This window comes from Cuculus canorus, chromosome 19, assembly GCF_017976375.1.
Source record: "Cuculus canorus isolate bCucCan1 chromosome 19, bCucCan1.pri, whole genome shotgun sequence".
In the NCBI taxonomy this organism is placed as follows: domain Eukaryota; kingdom Metazoa; phylum Chordata; class Aves; order Cuculiformes; family Cuculidae; genus Cuculus; species Cuculus canorus.
In genome coordinates, this window is record NC_071419.1 from 10,576,722 (window position 1) to 10,597,575 (window position 20,854).

A 20,854-nucleotide genomic window follows, 5' to 3' on the forward strand; every position below is an offset into this window, starting at 1 on the left:
CTAGATTCCACAATTCTATGAGTCTGAGATCCTAGGATTTAATGATTCTACAATTCTATGATTCTACAATTCTACAATTCCATGATCCCACAATTATATGATCCTGAGATACTAGAATTCCACAATTCTATGAGTCTGAGGTTCTAGGATGACGTGATTGAGACCTGCCCTGTGGAGAAGGACTTGGAGATGCCGGTCAATCAGAAGCTCGACATGAGCCAGCAATGTGTGCTCGCAGACCAGTAATGAACCGTGTCCTGGGCTGCATCAAAAGCAGCGTGGCCAGCAGGTCAAGGTAATGATTCTGCCCCTATTTCTGTCTTGTGAGACCCCAACTGGAGTATTGTGTCCAGTTCTGGAATCCTCAATGTAAGGCGGCTATGGAACTGTTGGAACAAGGATGATCCGAGGGCTGGAGCACCTCCCATGCGAGGACAGGCTGAGAGAGTTGGGCTTGTTCAGCCTGGAGAAGAGAAGGCTCCCAGGAGACCTCATAGTGACCTTCCAGTACCTGGAGGGGGTACAAAAAAGCTGGAGAGGGGCTGTTTACATAGGCTTGTGGTGATAGGGTATAAACTGGAGAGGGGCAGATTAGACTAGACATTAGGAAGAATTTATTCAGCATGAGAGTGGGGAGGCCCTGGAAGAGTTTGCCCAGAGCAGTGGTGGCTGCCCCATCCCTGGAGGTGTTCAAGGCCGGGTTGGATGGGGCTTGGGCAGCCTGATCCAGTGGGAGGTGTCCCTGCCCATGGCAGGGGGGTTGGAACTGGATGGGCTTTAAGGTCCCTTCCAACCCAAACTATTCTATGAGTCTGTGATTCTAGAATTCTACAGTTCCATGATTCTGAGATTCTAGGATTCCATGATTCCACGATTCTAGAATTCCACAATTCTACGACTCTAAGATTCTAGACTTCCACAATTCTGCAATTCCAAGATGCTCCTATTCCACAACTCTACGTCTCTGAGGTTCTACAACCCCACGATCCCACGCTCCCACGACTCCGAGGTCCCAGCATCCCATCCTGACCCCACGAAGCTGAGCTCCCGTCCCCTTAGCCCCCGCGCTCCACCCCGCCGTTGCCATAACAACGCCCGCGGGCCGCGCGCGCCAGAAGGTGCTAGAACGGAGCCATTGCGGCGGTTACTTGCGTGGGGGGGGGGAGAGGGCGGTGCGCTTTCAGCCAATCAAACGGCGCGAGCTCAGCCCCCGAGGGCGATGGGCAATGGCGCGCGGCATCAGTCATTCAATTGAGCCAATTGGCAGCGGCCTCGGCGGGCGGGAGGGGCGGGCGCTAGCGCGTGGCCGCTGCCTGACAGTTAAACCAACGCGTGAGGCGGGGCGCGAGGCGGCCAATCAGATCGCGCCGTCCGCGGAGCCTCATTTTCAGCAGCCAATCGGCGGGCTAGAGGCAGGCACATGGGCGGGGCGAAGGGGCTGCGCGCGCCCCCCACCCGCCCCGGCCTCTATAAAAGGCGCGGTGCTGGGTTAGCTCAGGCGGAGTCGGTTGGGGAAGCAAGTGGAGTCGTCTGGGTGTGATTAGGTTCGCTGCCATCATGAGGGAGATCGTGCACCTGCAGGCCGGGCAGTGCGGGAACCAGATCGGGGCCAAGGTGCGGAGCCGGGGGTCGCGGCGAGGGGGCAAACAGAGAGGCGCTGGGAGAGGCGGGGTCACTTCCTCTACCCTCCACCCAGCCCCCCCCTTGACCCGGTTCTCTCCGGCAGTTCTGGGAGGTGATCAGCGACGAGCATGGCATCGACACCACCGGCACCTATCGCGGCGACAGCGAGCTCCAGCTGGAGCGCATCAACGTATACTACAATGAGGCCACAGGTAGGCCCCCCCGGCCTGCCGCTTCCGCCCCCCCATACCCCCCACCCCTTCCCCGCTGCCGCCCCCCCACATCGACCCCCCCCCCGGCCTGCCGCTGCCGCCCCCCCACATCGACCCCCCCCCCCGGCCTGCCGCTGCCGCCCACCCCCCCCCCCCCCCCCCCCGGCCTGCCGCTGCCGCCCCCCCCCACCCCCCCTCCCCCCGGCCTGCCGCTGCCGCCCCCCCACACCCCCCCTCCCCCCGGCCTGCCGCTGCCGCCCCCCCACACCCCCCCTCCCCCCGGCCTGCCGCTGCCGCCCCCCCACACCCCCCCTCCCCCCGGCCTGCCGCTGCCGCCCCCCCACACCCCCCCTCCCCCCGGCCTGCCGCTGCCGCCCCCCCACACCCCCCCTCCCCCCGGCCTGCCGCTGCCGCCCCCCCACACCCCCCCTCCCCCCGGCCTGCCGCTGCCGCCCCCCCACACCCCCCTCCCCCCGGCCTGCCGCTGCCGCCCCCCCCACTCCCGGCCTGCCGGCCCCCGCCCCCTCCGCCTCTTCCTCGTCCTTCTCCCTCACAGCCGCTCCTTCTCGCTGTTTTTCCGAGGTGGGAAATACGTGCCCCGCGCCGTCTTGGTGGACCTGGAGCCCGGCACCATGGACTCGGTGCGCTCCGGGCCGTTCGGGCAGATATTCAGGCCCGACAACTTCGTGTTCGGTGAGTGAGGCGGGGGAGGGAGCTGTGGTGTAACCGGCTGGGCAGGGCTGCTGCGCCAGGGGGGTTAATCCTGCGGGGATGGGGCGGGATGGTAGCTGCTGGCAGAGCAGCGCGGGAGGTCCTTGCTCTGTTTGAGCCTCCTCTGTACCGTCAGGAGAAACCGAACGGCTGCTGTGTCATCGGTAATGAACGTTTGTCGTGCGTCCACCCAGCCCTTTAAGTGGTGCTGGTGTGAAACCACAGCCCAGCGCTCCATAAAATGAAAGCTTTTGTGAGGTTTCTGTGTCGCCTGATGCTGCTAAGCAATAAGCAGGAAGCAGTGACCGTAATCTAATACGAAAATGGCTCTCTTCCAGGTCAGAGCGGAGCAGGAAACAACTGGGCAAAGGGCCATTATACGGAAGGTGCTGAATTAGTTGATTCCGTGTTAGAGGTTGTAAGAAAAGAGGCAGAAGGCTGCGATTGTCTCCAGGGCTTTCAGCTTACTCACTCTCTCGGTGGTGGTACGGGCTCTGGCACGGGGACCCTCCTCATCAGCAAAATTCGTGAGGAGTACCCAGACCGAATTATGAATACTTTCACTGTTGTGCCCTCCCCTAAAGTGTCAGATACTGTAGTCGAGCCCTACAATGCCACACTCTCGGTCCACCAGCTCGTGGAGAACACTGATGAAACGTACTGTATTGATAATGAAGCACTATATGACATATGCTTCGGAACACCGAAGTTAACTACTCCAACGTATGGTGATCTGAACCATTTAGTGTCAGCAACCATGAGCGGTGTTACCACCTGCCTGCGATTTCCAGGCCAGCTTAATGCTGGCCTTCGGAAGCTGGCAGTGAATATGGTTCCTTTCCCCCGTTTGCACTTTTTCATGCCTGGTTTTGCCCCGCTCACAAGCCGTGGGAGCCAGCAGTATCGGGCTTTAACCGTGCCAGAGCTCACACTGCAAATGTTTGATGCAAAGAACATGATGGCTGCGTGTGACCCACGTCACGGCCGCTATCTGACCGTAGCTGCTGTGTTCAGGGGCCGTGTGTCAATGAAAGAGGTTGATGAGCAAATGCTGAATGTTCAGAACAAAAATAGCAGCTATTTTGTTGAGCGGATTCCTAATAACGTTAAAACGGCAGTTTGTGACATTCCACCTCGTGGCTTAAAGATGTCTGCTACCTGACGGAGTCGACGGGAGACAAGCACATCCGATGATGATCAACAAGTCTCAGTTTATTGATACAATAGGCATGCTTTTATAATAGCAGTAATAAGGCTCATACATATTGGAAAAGTAAGGCTCATCATTGGTCCGATACAGAATGTGAGCCCTGCCTCTATTGCTACATTCCTAGGATGTTTGTGGTTTTTCTAGGTCCTGTTTTTATATCCTGTTATCGCCTAACTTCTTGCTCAAGGAGACTGTGGCCTTGTACAAGGCTGCTATTGCTTCACCGGCTGTATTTTCTCATGTCCCTTCTCCTCAAGCCACGTCTCTACAAAACTCTCCACAGCCACCTTCATTGGTAACAGCACAGCCATCCAGGAGCTGTTCAAACGCATTTCTGAGCAGTTCACTGCCATGTTCCGCCGAAAGGCGTTCCTGCACTGGTATTCGGGTGAGGGCACGGATGAGATGGAATCCACAGAGGCCGAGAGCAGCATGAATGATCTGGTCTCTGAGCATCAGCAGTACCAGGATACTACAGCTGAGGAGGAGGGGGAATTTGAGGAGGGGGAGATTGAGGAGGAGGCCGAGTAAAAGCTATGCAGGTGAACACCTGTAGATTTTGTTTAAAGCTGTTTGAACTCTTTTAAAGCTATGCAGGTGAACACCTGTAAATTTTGTTTAAAGCTGTTTGAACTCTTCCATTCGAAATGTTCTCTGTTTGTGTTGTGTTCCTTCTCTGTCTCAAGATCACTTCAAATGCTGTGCAGGCACCATTAAAGCATTTTTCACAGTGCACAAGCTTGTCTCCTTTATTCCTTTTTGTAAGCTTTTCGAGTGCTGTTCCCAAAAGCAAGCGAGTAGGTGTCTCGCAGGTCTGTAAAGGAAAACAAATGGACTTGACGTGAGCTCTGCCACCCTGCCCAGGGCAACCACGCTTCTCTCCCTGCCTTCTGCTGAGGTGGATGCTTGTTGCTGTGTCACTGGATGTGGCAGCAGTCCTGCTTGCTCCTAGTGGGGAGGGGTTGAAGAAATAACTGGCTTTATAACGCAGGGTGCTGGCAGAGGGGGATACGCTCCACACAGGATGGAATCCAAATCCAAGCTGTGTCTAAATTTAGGCACCGGCATGTGGACCTCTGTTACAGGCTGGGCGGGATCTGAGCTGCTCTCCTGGCTGTAAAGCAAGTGCAGGTTCAAGTGGGGGTGTTGGTAAGCTGCAGCTTACCCGCGCCAGGAAATGGGGCAGGCACGTTCCCTTTCTGATGCAGGTGGGTATTGCTGGTGGGAGATGAACCAGTTTGATCTGCTGCAGCCGTACAAGCCCGGCGGGGAGCCATGGCCTCTCACCGCACTGGGCACAGTTGGGCTGGAACCGGGTGTGCTGCTGCGGGGAAAATGACGCTGCAGAGCTCTGGGCAGCACAGTCTCGCTGGAGTCTGGCGCTGTCGGCATGTCTACAAATGAGTCCTTTGGGTGTGACTGCAGCCTCTGCTTTTGAAGGGAGCTGGATACCTGATCCTGAATCACACTATCCTGTCTGATGAAGCCCCGATATTGGCAATTATTTACTGTAGAAACAGTTAATGTTCAACGCTACGCAGAGTGACAAACCTGTCATTCACTGGGAGACAGCCGGTTGCTTTCCTGCTGAAGAAATTCTGTTCAGTACTCTTGATCAGTGACTGGCTTGGCGTTAGTTTTTTCTGTCTTTAGAGTGGGTTTAAAGGTGAACTAGTGGAACAGTTAAAATGGCATCAGCTGTGGTGGCTCTTGGGGCAGGGGACATGGGCCAGTCTCAGACCTACCCGGGGGGACTACTCCTGTAGGTGAAGAGACGACCACAGGATTTTAAGGCCGGAGGTAACGCTTCAAGTGGTTGATTCTTATCCTTGGTTTTAGGGTGTTTCTTTCTTTCCTTCCTCCTTCCTATTACACTGGATCTGGTGCATTCCCTGGCCTGCCAGTTACTGAGGGCAGGATGGGGTTGTCCCCACCTGCCGTTTTGGGCACAGTCACCCTCCCCTGAAGAGCTCCAGCTCTCCTCGCTTTCTGCAGGCTCGTGCGGGGAGCACAGGACCTGTGGGTGAGTACTGACATCGTGGTCCAGTTTATCCCTTCGTTCCTAACAGCCATTCAGGGTAGCGAGCTGGTGGCTATGGCCATGTGGAGGGTGACAACAGCCCTCCCCAAGCTATCCAGCACAGAGGAACTGGGCACCCAGAACAGCCGGGGCTTTGCTGTGGGACACCCCAGAGCTGCAGGGTGAGGGAAGGGGAGAGGAATGCCCTGCGCTGGGGACAGCAGCTCCGCTGCTTGCCACCTCCCCGAGATAAGAATGCAGTGAGAGGTGAAAAATTCAGCGCCCCTCTTCCCCTTTGATCAGAAGGCCTGTCCAGCCTCACCTTTCACTGTCAGCATGTGGGATGCTGCCATCCTTTCCCCTGGGCCACCCTTCCAGCTCCTGATGTCTGGCCACAGTGTTAAACTTCAGTTCTCCACAGCTTTCCCCTGCCCTTAGCGCAAGTCTCTCTGGAGCCTCAACCTTCTCCCCTCCGGGCCCCACCCTGGTACTGGCCACAGCCCAGCCCTGCCAGGATAGTTATTTTGCCACTCCTCACTTTCATTTTTGCCACAGTTTGTCCCCCCTGCCATTTTCTTCCTCTTTATCCTATTGAGTGTGAGCTATTACCTTGATTCTTCCTTGCTTATCTCCGTGCTTTCCCATGCCATGCTACGGAACCGTGGGCTCTTGACTTTGCCAATGATACCAACATGAATTGCCAATTTGTTGGAATTTTAGCCTAAAATTCCTCAATACTTCCAGGTGCAAGGGCAGAGCTTCTCCTTAACACACACAAACCGGCTTTCTTCAGCCCCCTCCTAACTGATGCCGATGAGGCAAACGGTGAGCAGCAGCCACCACCTGCCTTGACGGCTGATACCCTTTCACTGCTGCTTCTGCGCTTTCTCACCCCCTTTGCATCATCGACCTTTTGCTTTTTATCAGCCTTTAAGCTTTTTAGAGCGAAATCTCTTGCACGATGGAAGAAATTTTAGCACGGCTGTGCGACGGGAGGGCCGTTACTGAGCCTCCTCTGCTTAATGACCCCATGGCTGGAAACCAGAGGAACGTTCTGCACAAGTCCAGACTGGCAGGGGGTGGCACAACTCCAGCGCCTCGGCACAGAGTGGAAAAAATCTACTACCCTTGTGGAACATTTCAGTAACTGTTCACTACTGTGACACTACAGCTAATTACAGTGCTACTTAATGGCAGTAATTAGTATTAATGGCTCTCATTTTCACTGGGCTGATAAACTTACTTGGTACGAAGCCCGCATAGCCAGGTATCAGTCCAGCACTGGTGTAAATTTGGTTGTTTGGCCAGTATGTTTGGGGATATCTATTGCCAAGCCTGCAAACTGGGTTTCTCTGAAAAAACTGGAAAACAATCAAACGGCATCAAACTACCATTCATTTGAAACCATATTGTTGTTACTTTAGTCACGTGCTTTGACTTTGCATTAAAGGAAATATTTAAGCCAATATAAAGCAATTCTCTTTCCAGTTCAGTTTTCTCCTAGTGATGAGCTACATTGCGCCCTCATTTTTTCCACTGTGTGTTTGATTCCCGACAGTGCCCTCAGCAGCGCTGCCCCTGCTACCTCATGCCCTGCCGTGCACAGAGCCGCTCCCGTCCTAGGCTTGGTCTTCAGGATCTCTACAGACTGGGCTACATCCACCTCCTTTGGGCATCATCTGCCAGCCCCAAATGCCCTTAGAGCTGACACACTGTGAGCCAGCGGCATCTGCTGGGGTTGGCTTGTGCCTCCTGTGCTGACTCCACACACCTAGGTTTGGTTTGACCCCTTTAACTGGTTTTGTTTTTCCATGTGTCCCACTAACAGTGATTAGCCAGTAATTCCCAGGTTAGGAGAACAGGAAGGCTTGGGAAGCGTTAACCAACTGGGGAGCGTAAATCATCTGGATGTGTCCCTGCCCTGAGGGGTCGGAGGATGAGGGGCTGTGCTGGAGGATGGATATTGCACCTCTGGGTGTCCTTGGCACCCTGCCTTTCAGTGGAGAAGGGACAGGGTTCCTGGAGCCAAGAAAACCCCAGGGCCACTCAGCCCCATTGTGAGTGGTGCTGGAGCGCCGGCTGCAATTCCTCGACGCAGCAGTGAAGCGAGAGGATTGCCCTGTTTTGCCGGCTGCAGACCGTAAGCAACAATCCACGGCACATCCCAGTATGTAACCTAGGGCAACCGAGATTTAGGACAGAAGATTAGTGGCTTGAAGTCAGAAGCCACCTTAGATAGAAACACGGTGTGGTTTTTTTTAGCGTGCTTCTATTCCTTCAGTGCCTGACGTGCTGCAGCTACACCTGCAAACCTGCCTTCACTGAACTGCCATGGAGAAACACTTCCCTCCCCAATTTACTGCATGGCAGGCATTGCTCAGGAAATCAAGGGCAGCGAGGCTTTGCCTACAGCATGTTTAGTTTTGAGAATGCCTGGGTTTTGTTCTCTTTCCTTCATTTCAATTCCTATTAACAGTGGAAGGAAAGGATAAGGAAGCCAGCACAGGGAAATCACAGCCGAAGCATCAAACCTGCCATGAGCGCTCAGCCCTGCTGAGTTATTTCTTCCCAGCTGAGCTGCTCTGAGCTGGGAATCCTTAGCCTTGGGTTTTCTCTACAACCGACCCATACGCTCTGGGACAAAGGCACCGTGGTGAATCCCGATGACCAGAAAGGGCTGGAAATGCTGTAACCTGCTTTTAATGAGCCGTGTCCCTGAGCTGATCAGCCCTTACTGGCACTGGAGCAGCAACACCTGCTGCAGCCCTGGGATCTCACTCCATCCTGGTAGCAGGAAGAAATGTCTAGCTTTGAAAGCAGATAATTAATTACTGGGGGAGGGGGCTCATTTTCCCCTGCAGGAGGATTATTCTATGGGAGATCTCACAGCCAGGGGACCAAATAGTTTTTCAGCAGGGAAAATTCTGCATCCTACCCAAAGGCGGGAGAAATAAGACCTAGATCCCTTTAAGAGAAATAATGTTAGTAAAGGAAAAAGCCTTACAACCGATTTAAAGGGAGAAACACCCATCCAGGCAGCTCAGGAAGCCTCCAGCACTGCCATCCAGGCAGACAAGACGCATTACATAAGGGAAGTGCACAGAGTCGTATCCTGTGTTTCTGCACTCAGAGCAACATATTTAATAGCTACCCTTGAACCAACCCTCAGTAGATTTGCTTAATCCTTTTATGAACTCATTTTTCCTCCCTTAATGTCCTAAGGAAACAAGTTACAAGACTTAATTGCTCATGATTTTTTCAACATGTTACCTAATAGCTTTTATTTTGCTTGTACTTATAACCCCAGTTCTCATGCTACTGTAAACAAAGCCACTTTTGGCGCTGCAGATGAATCAATACTGACTTTATAACCTTGAAATAAGATTTGTGGATAAAGTCTACCTGATATTCATCAAATTCCTTCATAGCTTCCTTCACACTCCGGTTGTAGTTCATGCCGTTAATCCAGATGAGGCGGGGGATGTAGCCAGAGTATCCTTCAGATGAAGACAAGAGAGAACATAAATATAACCTAAGGATCCACTGGTCTGGAAGTCAAAGATGCTGGGATAAATAAAACCTTGGCAGAGTACAGGAAGAAAAAATTAATGTGTTTAAATTGTAAAATTAATTCTTACATGTGAAATGTCTTTTCTGAAAGAGCTGTTTTTATGAGTCTCAGGGGAAACTCAATGGGGTGAAGTGATCTTTGTTGGTCTCCGTGGGATATGGAAGAAATCGCAGGGGGTTTGGAACTGGATGACCTTTAAGGTCGCTTCCAACACAAACTATTTATGATTCTATGAAATCTTTCATTTTCTTATAGCGTTTTCTTTAAGCCAATAGCTCTGTCGTGTTGTCTCCCAGTTTAATTAGCATTTAAGGGCTAACAACTTCTCTTTCTCATTTGCCCTGCCCATCCAACAATTTCTTACTAATTATAAAAGAGAAATTATATAAAGTCTAAAACTACATAAACCAGAGACAACCTAAAAGCAGCCAGAACCCCCTCTTCACAAAGGGATGCTTTGGAGAGAGTGAGATTTGTCTTCTGCATCCTAAAATATTGATTCTCATTCACTGAGTCTTTTGCCATGCAATGCCTGTATTCTCTGTGGTCTGTGCAGAGCAAAGTCTTCCTCGCCCCAGGGTTGTACCCTTTCCAGCCTTTGTAATTCTCCTGCTTGCAGAAGAACACTCTTCCAGGGCAAGTGGAGAAGCTACAGAGTCGAACTCCTTGTAAGACAAAGTTTTATACATTTATGATAGTGCCCGTTGTGTGTTGATTTGATGACTCGGAAAAGCACTCAATTTCTAGGAGAGAAATAAATCCTTCAGCAGTAGCAGATACTCATCCAGCTTCTAGAGTTGGTGCGCAGCCCAAAACCCATCTCTCCAAGCTTTCTGGAGCATTTTCTAGCCTGGCTCCACAGCTGTGAGGAACTGAGGTGGCGCTCCTGCAAGCCTTCCACCTGCCCATAGGCACATGTCCCTCAGCACAAGACCCACAGGGGTGACAGCATCCCAAAGAAACCCCCTTGCATGGAGGGGAGCAGGGGCATTCTCCATCCCAAAGTGTTCATACAAGCTGGAGTGACCGGCCAACATCTCTGAGACTTCCTCAGGGGAAGAAGGGTGATGATCTCCTCTGACATGGACTTGTGCTGCGCGTGATCTCCCTCTTTTTTACCTGGAATGACTTTCTGTTGGATTGCATTTGGTATATCCAGGTTTGGCAACCATTTATGCTTCACATCCGTGATTTCTTCCACTCCTGGCAGAGTCACTCCTTCACTTCTTACAGGCTTAAAATATAAGCAGAAATAAAAAGAACACCAGTACAACCCACTTCCTCCCTTAGCTGCCTTGCTTAAATCACTGCCAGAACACAACTACCATTTCCATTTCTTCCCAGCTTTACCCTAAGAGCTACTCCAAGATTTCTGGTAAAGTCAAATTACTGGAGGAGCTCTCTGCATGCAGAGGTTTTGCAAAATCCCCAGGGAGAACAAGGGGAACTCTGGGCTCTGAGCTCCTTCACAAATCTGTTTCTTAGAGCAAGGAGAAGGAATGCCCCTTCTTGGGATTTATATCCAAGCCAGCTTTTGACTCGATACGTCAAATCTCTAATCTCTGCCTTCAGAGGATTTGCAGAGCCCCAGCTGGCTGTGATGTGACAAACGCTGTCTGTGGCTCCAGAAGGGCTCAAACACGTTAGTCTGGAGTGGTACTGGCCAAGCAGCACCCAGCTCCACAGGCGAATCCCAGTGCTTGTGTTCCAGCAAGGGATGATGATAGTGGGAAATTCAGGTAAGCAGTGGGAGCAGTAAAGGGGGCGGAAGCCCGGCACTTAAGCAAAAGTGCCAAGAGTGCTCTTTTTTCAAGAGGAGGAGGAGAAGGAGGAAGGCAGTGGCAGAGCTCCCAGTTCACCCATAGAAGGCACGAGGTTGGTCGCATAGCACAACATAATGCAAGATCTAATGACTGGGATTTGAAGCTAAAACTCAAGCAAATGAGAAGCTAAGCCTTTTTGATTAGGAAGAGTAACGATTACAACGATTTCCTGAAGATGTGGTGGATTTGCTGATACCAGATATGTTTGTGTATTTGAAAATTCTCTACACAACACACTAAACTTTCCATCCTTGGCATCCATACCCCTACAAAATTCCCTCTTCCCATTCCTGGACTGAGGAGAACCCTTCAACACCCACCTGTCCAGAAACCCCATCTCTCACTATGTCTTTTCCACCCAAAACCACTCACCGGTTCGCTTCCTCCCCAGGATGATGGGGGAGCCGCAGAGCTGGATGGGTCCATAACTTCTTCCCTGTCCACAAGACGGGGTTATCTCGGGCAGTCGCCACTCTTGCTCCTCAGAGGCAGGATGGTGTGAAATCCTCTGTATGTACCCACGTGGCAGCCGTGGCCTTGGGACATACTCTCCTGGATGGTGCCAGAGCATGGGGTCCGTGTCCATCATCATCAGGTCATCTTCTGCCAGTCCTGGCCCTGGTGTGGGAGGTCTCGGATCAAGGATTGGGTCAGGAAAGTTTGTTGCAGCCACATCTTTCTCATAAGGAAAGTATCCTCTGGGACAGACACTGGAGAGGAATAGGCAAAAGAGGATGAGGGATTCCCATCACACCAGACCTCAGCCCCTACATATCCCTCCAGAGCAAAGGAAAAGAGCCTGGAGATCAAAAGCATCCATGGGCAGCGAGTGCGTCCTGCAAGTGCCATCAGCCCCATCTGATAAACGGATCTGCACAGAAAACGTGCATAAATATAAGTTCAATAACTTAAAATTAATTCTAAGTAACACTTAAACGGTAAAATATTGTCAGCCAAGCTATAAAAATTAGGGGGGGGGGGGGGAGACACATTTTTCTCTCCGTGTGGCTGTATCAGCACACTCTGAACACACACCCCTGCTGGTGTCCAACAAGGAATTCTTGCACTGGCTGTGCTGCTGCCCATCAAGGAAAGGGTCTGCTTTGACAGGCGGAGAGAAAAAAAGGCCCTTTCTGGCCAGCATGTGCTAAATCTCTCTGCTGTGAGCTGGGAACAGAGCCTTGCAGCTTGAGACTCTGCAGGGACAGCCAAGCTTGGCAATTCCTATCTGAATTTCTCTTAAAAGCATCCCATGACATGGCTCCCCAGGCTGCTCCGAACGACACCTCCAGCCCAGGGGCTCTGAGTGCTCTATGCCAGGAGTGAAGCCCATTTCTCCCTCCTCTGTGGTTACAGAGGATGATCGCTCTTTAGCCTCACAACAACTTTTTCCTTATTGGAAAACTGTTGCTGTGTCAGTCTTGTCTTTTTTAAACAGACCAAATTCCTTTAATTTTTGTCCACATAGGTCATTTTTTTCCAGCCCTCTGGTCATTGCCACGTTCCCCTGACCTCCTCGTTTTCCATGGACATCTGTATCGCTGTGCAAAGCCTGATGGATGAGACACCGGCTTCCAGGGATGTCTTCATCTGCAGAGTCCTGGGGAATAACTGCCTGTCCCAGCTCAAACAGCCTGGAACAGAGTTTACCCTGTTCTGCGAGAGTGTGAGACCTCTGATGGACATTTAGGTTTGCAATCTGCTTGTAATTGTATTATGAATCATAGAAGGGTTTGGGTTGGAAGGGACCGTAAAGCCCAAGCCCTGCAGTGGGCAGGGACACCTCCACTGGACCAGGCTGGTTCTCTATGACTGTATCATCAGGTGTTGTCGGGGCTAGCAACAAAATTCAGGCAAATCCTTGACGGAAGTGATTTTTCAGTCCAGTGTGCAAATTTTAAAGCAGGTTTGTCTTAATATTTTGTTCTTCATTAATGAGTTGTGTCTATTCTTTTTATCCCATGCACCAAAGAAAAAGGAAAAATGCGGTTGTTTTGTACTTGAGAAACCACGTTGGCTCTTTTTTATGACCCTGGGTTTTCCACACGTATTGATTCAGAAAGATTGTACAGTAAGGCACTAAATTTAAACCCAAGAGATCACTGTGCCTTTATTTTGACAAAATATCCCTATGTTTTCAGTCCACGTTCCAGGGGAGGGGATGCTCAGCCTGTGCCATAACCCCTCAACGCCAACAGGACAAACCCTGGTGGTCTAGTCCGATCCCGGTCGAGATCCCCAGCCAACAGATTCCGACATCGTATTCAACTGATAGAAGCCAGCAATACACTCAGTGCCCATCAACGAGGCTTTATCAAAAACACACTTTGAGAAACGTTCTGCAGACTGCATTTGCTAAAGGCGACCACGCAGCCCCACCACTGCCGTGAGCTCTTTGATCTCCATCGTGTGAACACCAAGAGGATGCCAGGCAGCGCTGATAAAGTCTGCAGTGATGGATTTAAGGGATCTCTCACTGACAGTGGCAGAAGGCATCACTGAAGAGTTACCAGCACAGCAAGGTGCTCCCTGTGACCAAGTTCTTTGGCATTTCACCAACAAGCAGCAAACGTGAGCTCCCAGCCGCAAACGTTGGTGGGTGACATATAAGTTGGCAAGGAGAGAATAAGAACGAGGACAGGATAATGAGAGAGAGCAACTAGGTCAAACTGGTTAGTTGGGTCCATCCAAACCACACCTTAGTCCAAGGAAATGCAAATTTAAATGTCCAGGAATGAAGCCTGAGAACATGACCTGCCTAGTGGAGACCTGGATCCTGGAAAACACGGCTAGGAAGAAAAGAAATGGCAAAAGTCTGCAAGAACCTACACAGCGCAAAAATGGGGAAATATCAGCTGGGTGTGGCTGTCCTCGGGGAAGACCCAGATCCTGCTTAGGCACAAAACTGCTGCGTTTAGCCGGGAGAGGACTCACTCCCACTGAACAGGGCACATGCAACAGCTGTGGCTTAGACATGTCGTGTGGTACACAATGATCGAGTCTCCGAAGGATGGCAGGTCCCCAAGAGGGGCTGTTGGGGATCAGAGTGCAGCCACTGGTGTGGCCTCAACCTGGATCTGCTCAACAGGGACCAGGTTTTGTGCTCAGAAGAGCTGGGACCTGGTAGGAGGCTCCTGCAAATTCCTAGCCTTGGGAAAATACATGAGCACGACTCAAGTGTCTGATGGAAGAGATGGGGCCGTCAGCAGAAATGGGGAAGGTGGGAAGGGGAGGACGCACAAACCCTTCTGCTGAGCAGAGGTAAGAGCAGCAGGATGAAAAATGAATCACAAGCTGTGAGCAAGAGCTCTGAGCACAAAGAGCTCAACAGCAAGTGGGTCAGCCAGGAAAGGGGCAGAGGTGGCAGAGCTGATGTTCCCTGGATAAATGGATTTTAGCCTGTGGAATTATGCTGGTTTGGGTTAGGTTTCTTCATATAGCGACTATGGAGCTGTGTTTTAGATTTACGCTGGAATCAGCATTGATAACACAGCAACGTCTTCATTAGCGCTGAGCAGAGCTTACACGGCATAAGGGCCTTTCCAGCTCCTCACCCTCCAGCGAGCGCTGGGGGTGCACAGCAAGCTGCGAGGGGACTCTGCGAGGGTGGGATCCCACCGTACGACACCGCACCCAGCAGAGCTGGAGGGTTGGTGGGGGCTGCCCAGGGTCTGGCTGCCGTCGGCTGGTTCGTGGGGAGCAATTGCTTTCTTTTGCATGACTTGCTTTTCTTGGGCTTTATTTCTCTCTTTGTCATTAGTTTAATTTTCATTACAAATTATTATTATTATTATTTCAATTATTAAACTGGTTTGATCTCAACCCACGAGTCTTCTCACTTTCACCCTCCCAATCCTCCCCCCATCTTGCTCACGGGATGTGAGTGAGCGGCTCTTATGTTTAGTTGCTGTCTGGGGTTAAACCGTGGCAGGAACACGGAGGAATTAGGGAGTGAGTTTATAATATACCACAAAATGCTTTATCTTCATCTAACTTAAGATATCCTGGGAACTCAAGTTCTCCTTTCCACTCCACCAGACACCAGTGTGAGAAGCCCCATGCCCATCAGCCGAGGCTGAGCGCTCCAGCTCTGCACCAGTGCTGCTCTCCCGGTGTCTGTACTCCTCCACCAGAGCTATGATTGCTCCATGGAAAACACCCCATTTCCCCGCAGGAGCCTGTTGAGGATGAGCACTGCCCCACTGCTCATGATTGACCCTGAGCTCATTAACAGAACTCATTCTGGTGAAGAGATAAGACCCAGGGTCTGCTCACCTGGATGAACAGGGACGTAACCATGGACACGGTGCTTCATCCCATTGGATTCCTCATCGATCTTCTGCTTGGGCCACGGTGCCAGCAGGGAGCGTGGGCTCTTGTACACAGTGGGATCTGTCAGCAGGGCGTGTGTGGTTTTGCCAAAAGACTCTCCAAACCGATATTTGTACTGAGGGACAAAGCCCTTATAGCTGAGGAGGGAACCAAAAAGGAGCGGTTACTGAGGTGGCACTGGAAAGGTGCTTCCTGGTAGGAGAATTTGCTTTAGAACTTTGATATGCTGGAAAGGCCCCAGCCAGGACAAGAAGCAGCTCGGAGCCCAGGGAAGGTGACCAGACAGGGATGTGCCTGTGAGCAAGGATGAGTTCATGCCGCTCGAGCTGCGGTGCAAGAGGAGCACCGAGAAGATGCGTGTGGTTACACACGAAGCCAATGGGTGCGCCTGTGCTTGCACATGCGTCTTTTCACACGTCAGCATGAAAACTGGCTCATAGATTTGCAGATAGGCACAGGCTTGCACCTTGGTTCACGGAGGAATACAGGACAAGGTCAGGAAGGGTGGCTGAAGCAGCAGCTGCTGATGGGAAGTGGAACAGCAGGAGCACAGCAGGGCTGCAGCAGCTTTGACAGCACCGATGTCAACCGCCCCCAGCGAAAATATTATTTCCAGCTGACCATGCCTCAGCTTGAAGTTTTGCAACCCTCTCTTGGTTCTAAACCACAGTGAGTGGGAATTTCCCAGCGTCCTTTGTTCAATATTGAACCTCAAGAGGCAGAAGCGTTGCTAGCAGCCACTGAAGCTCCCTGCTCCTCATCCTTGGAGTGAAGAGCAGGATGGGGCTCACGAACCCGTGGTGAGCAGTGGGTGAGCCCCAGAGTGCTCAGCCCCAGGAACAACCACCGCTCAGTCTTTTTAGGACCTTGGTGTGGGATGTGCAAGGACGCGCTGCTGCTCCACTCCCTGGGGCCTCAGAGCCTGGGAGTTTGACTTCTTGGTGGCTCAGGGAAGGGCGGGTGCTGGAGCTCTGGCTCTGTTCCAAACCCACCAGCAGGGATCAGGAACTTTAGCTCTTCCCAGCATCAAGTTTCCTAATAGTGATGTTATTCCACAGCTGAAGAAGAAAGGTGGAGCTGCTGGTGAGGATGTACAGGCAGAAATATTCAATGATCACACTGCATATCTGGGATAAAGCCGGATGATGCGTGAGGATCATAAGATGATGAGTAAGTACTTTCCCTTTCAAATACTTTAAACAACAGCGAGCAGAGCTGTGCATTTACACTTGGCAAAGTCCCCCACTTTACATGCAGGATCTCTCGCAGCAGCTGCCGGACGAGCTCGCTGTCCCCACTGATTTTCAGCGAGTCTTGCAACACCGGGAAGCTACTCGGGAATGATAAAGCTGAGCAAGAGCACAAGTGACATGGCCTAAATAATTACAGGATGGCCAGAGGGACTTTGATCATGAGCAAAATAATGGTAGGGCTGAGAAAGGATTCAATTAATCAGCAATTAAGAGCGAGGCAATCCGAGGAGCTCAGGTGAGTCAGTCTGGGTTGCTGGAGAAGGGATCTGCTGGAGTGAATCATAAGTGCTGCTGATAAAAGCCGTGGCACTTGGGGAAGAGACGGGACCCAGCAGGGCTGTTTGTCCTCCTCCTGCCTGGTGCTTTGATTAAGATCCGGGGGGATCCCCTGGGTTTGTAGCTCACACTGACATGCTGCCACCGCTGATCTCGAACCTCGCTGGCGAGCGGCTGCCCTGCTTTCCCAAGGCTGAGCCCCATTTCACTTTCCTCTTACTCAGCCCTATCTCCTCAATCACCACTCCCCAGCCTGCGTCACCTAAACCTGCTCAGCCTTCCTGATCACCAGGGAACAGCCTCAGCTCTGGGCCCGTCCTTTCTCTGCTCCGCGCTCTCCCCAGCTCCAGCAGGTTGGGATGGGGCAGGCAGGGCTGTTCCCAGTGTTCAGGATGGAATCACTTCATGGATTCAGCCCTTCTCTGTGTGCGCTAAGTCCTTTCCAAACTGTCCCACACGCTGGGTTTGGCTTCCCAGTGCTGTGGAGCGCCGTGACAGCGTTTTCAAAGCCCTGGCCATGACCGTTGCCCAACCCAGCAACCAGTTCTGATGCCTTCGTGTTTGTAAGGTCACCAGCACGGCCGGGTGCAGCACGCAGGACAGATGGTGAGATGCCGCGATGTGGCATCTTTCCTCCAGCACCCTCAGCACCGCAGCCGCACCGTCTGCCAGCAGCAGAGCCCGGGCTCCAGCCGTGCCCTTCAGGCAACTCCTCCTTACCCTCACCCAGATGCAAAGCAGGACGCTCGGCCACCCTCAGGGGCTTCTTCTGGGGTTTGGGGTGACGCTGCGAGCCTGCAACAGCTCTGAAAAACACAGCAGCAGAATTTGGTTCCTTCTCCTTCAGCAGACAAAACACCAGCCTGGAGAGGAGCAGCCCCCACAGCTGTGTTGGTATTGGGGCTCAGAGCTGCTTCTAGGGGGCTGCCTGGAGGCAGAAGCGAGCAAGGAAAGGCTCAGAGGCTTTTGGAGGTGCAAGCCCAGCCACAGCTCCCTCCTTACTGCTTCTCTTCCTTCCCAAGCTGCTGTCGGTGCACAGCTTTGACAGGGCGACAGCATGCACAGAGTAACACATCACATCGCTCAGACAACCACAGCAACGCAAGAAGATGTTAAAAACTCCAACCCCACAGCTTATGTAAGTTCGGAAACTACAGAGGTCGGTAATGGAAAAATCCTGCACGTTGCTGCAATGGGAAGGACCGAGCTGATTGTCACCACAGGAACATCGTGAAGGAAGGGAACACGCTCCACCCTTTACCTGCGGCTTGGGATCTGCCTGCCTCCTGCCCGTACCTGTGCTGCGCCCGCAGCAGTGCAGGATGTGGCTGGTTTCTCTGTGCTGAGGTTTGTAGCCTGGTCTGACAGCAGCCCTTCTGCTCTGGGAAGTGTCCTGATGCCCTTCAGAGTTCACCTCCGCTGGACTAATCCAAGTGGTTTTGTGCCCTTGGTGTCCATGCAGCCCTTCCCGGCCCATTTATCCATACTGGAGACCACATCTCCCTGCACAGGTCAGCAAACAATCTCGCACCACTCTCTACTTCAACCTTAGACCTTGGGAAGAAATGTTTTGCTGTGAGGGTGGGGAGGCCCTGGCCCAGGTTGCCCAGAGCAGTGGTGGCTGCCCCATCCCTGGAGATGTTCAAGGCCAGGTTGGATGGGGCTTGGAGCAACCGGATCCAGTGGGGGGTGTCCATCCATGGGACTACATGGGCTTTGAGGTCCCTTCTAAACCAAAGCATCCTATAACTCTATGATTTCTGCCATTCACGTCTAACCTTTAACTAATTACTCGTTACCTGTTACCTATGACAGCTCAGTTTCTCCCTTCCAAGCCTTTAGAGCAGGATGTTGCAAAAAACGTGGGAAAAATTGTAACTACAGAACAACTGGATCACCGGCATCCACAGAGTCACTGGCTCTGGTTGCAGCCCAGTTCTGCTGCCCCATCCGAGCTCTTTGCCAACAGGATCGGAGTGTACCATGTCTATGCAACTATTTATTCAAAGAGGATCTTCAAACATCCCTGATGCAAAACTTAGGACAGTTTGGAGGCCCAACCCTGCACAGCAGCCCTGGTAACACTTGACAGCTTAAAACAAGTGAAAAGAAGGGGTGAAAATGAAGAATTTTGACTTTACCCTCAGTGCGCTTTGGGTATGGTCTTTAATTACACCCTGTTCCGAGACGGTGCTTCTTACCCTGCAGCCCCATCTCCTTCGGAGCACGTATACAGGGAACACATAAGGGTGTCTTTAAAGCAACCAAAATATCATGAATCATACATACTACGTGATTCCAAGCGGAGCTGTTTGCATTGGAAATGAGCAGATGTTTTGGACGAAGTTCACAACTTACCCGGGGATATAGTACGGCTGAGGAGGGAAGAGCCTATTTTCCTTGGGGGCTGCCATGGCAATGTGGTACTGGGCGTGGGAGGGAGGCGATGCAGAGACGCAGTCGCCCGGGAAACCTCTATGAGGCTGCTGACGGTGATGTTGGTACCCAAAAACCCACTCCAGCTGCAGCACACACCTTGTTAGGTTTTTCTGGACCTGTCTTTTTCCCCCACTTGGAAATTTCGGATGAGCACGGAGATTTTACAGCATTTCCTGAAGACTCGCAGCCCCTGGGATGGTGGAGCCCGATGTTCCCCATAAGCACAAATACGTGTTGATGGCATGGTTCACATTCAATACGCACAGCTCGGGAGAGCCGGGCTGTGTGTGCCCTGGTTTCTGGTACAGCTCGGGCACAGCCAGGCCTTGCACACAGCGCTCTGCCAAGGAAACCCTGAGGCATAGGCTCAGTGATTCACCATCCTGCCTTGGAATTCTCACCCCTCCTCCTCTCCCTGCTCCTCACTGCCCTCCCAGTCGGGCTGTTACAGGATGCAATCCTTTGCTGCCTCGCTTCGTAGAATCATAGAATCACTACGTTGGAAAAGACCTCTTAGATCATCGAGTCCAACCATTCCCACCTGCCACTAAACCATGTCCCTAAGCACCTTGTCTACCTGTCCTTTAAATACCTCCAGGGATGGCAACTGAACCACCTCACTGGGCAGCATCTATCTGTGCTTCACACAGGACAAAGCTTATTCCCATTCCCAACATCACATTGTCACGTTGTCTTGCGTGCAGTGGGTTTCACCCCCTCCAGCCGAAGGCAGGCCCAGAACACGAGTCTCCCTGAACAGCTGCTATTGCCAGCGTGTCCACAAGTCAAAGACCACCACATCTGTTCACAACTGCATCGCTTCCACCAGCTACAACACCCACAGCAAGCCTGGTTCACTGCCAAAGTCCTACTAAGGCCTTGAAGAACACGGCCATGCGGAAGGCAGAATCAGGTTTAGATTTCAAAGCAACTAACCAGAAATCATGGAATGGTTTGGGTTGGAATGGACCTCAAAGCCCATCCAGTTCCAACCCCCTGCCATGGGCAGGGACACCTCCCACTGGATCAGGGGCTCCAAGCCCCATCCAACCTGGCCTTGAACACCTCCAGGGATGGGGCAGCCACCACTGCTCTGCGCAACCTGGGCCAGGGCCTCCCCACCCTCACAGCAAAACATTTCTCCCTAAGATCTCATGTCAGTCTCCCCTCTTTCATATTAAACCTGTCCCCCTCATCCACCCCCTGCTCCAGAGCCCCTCCCCAGCTTTCCTGGAGCCCCTTTCAGTACTGGAGCTGCTCTAAAGTCTCCCCGCACCCTTCTCTTCTCCAGACTCTCTCATCCACCTCTCTCAGCCTGTCCTCGTACAGGAGGTGCTCCAGTCCCTGGATCATCTCTGTGGCCTTCTCTGGACTCATTCCAACA

The 20,854-nt window shown here is 52.2% G+C and overlaps 2 protein-coding genes across 2 annotated transcripts; one reads left to right on the top strand and one right to left on the bottom strand.

Moving 5' to 3' along the window:
• Positions 1 to 1,462: 1,462 nt before the first annotated feature.
• On the top strand, positions 1,463 to 4,463 carry TUBB4B (tubulin beta 4B class IVb). Its single transcript, XM_054083965.1, is given in 5 exon segments — positions 1,463 to 1,614; positions 1,727 to 1,835; positions 2,418 to 2,528; positions 2,885 to 3,712; positions 4,040 to 4,463. Coding segments are annotated over 5 exon segments (1,353 nt in total). The 5' UTR covers positions 1,463 to 1,557; the 3' UTR covers positions 4,288 to 4,463.
• Positions 4,464 to 4,496: 33 nt separating this feature from the next.
• Positions 4,497 to 20,498, bottom strand: FAM166A (family with sequence similarity 166 member A). The gene is made up of 7 exons (XM_054084567.1): positions 19,390 to 20,498; positions 15,446 to 15,639; positions 11,515 to 11,866; positions 10,467 to 10,654; positions 9,179 to 9,273; positions 7,020 to 7,128; positions 4,497 to 4,570 (listed from the first exon to the last, which is right to left on the bottom strand). The coding sequence occupies exons 1-7, from the start codon at positions 19,443 to 19,445 to the stop codon at positions 4,506 to 4,508; spliced, it is 1,059 nt and encodes a 352-aa protein (XP_053940542.1). The 5' UTR covers positions 19,446 to 20,498; the 3' UTR covers positions 4,497 to 4,505.
• Between the last annotated feature and the right edge of the window lie 356 nt (positions 20,499 to 20,854).

Excerpts from the sequence above, each read along its gene's own strand:
- FAM166A (XM_054084567.1), bottom strand. The coding sequence starts at position 19,445 with ATGGCAGCCCCCAAGGAAAATAGGCTCTTCCCTCCTCAGCCGTACTAT. Across the intron at positions 7,129-9,178 it reads AGGAATTTGATGAATATCAG|AGAAACCCAGTTTGCAGGCT; the intron begins GTAGACTTTATC and ends CAGTTTTTTCAG. Across the intron at positions 4,571-7,019 it reads CTATGCGGGCTTCGTACCAA|ACCTGCGAGACACCTACTCG; the intron begins GTAAGTTTATCA and ends TTTCCTTTACAG.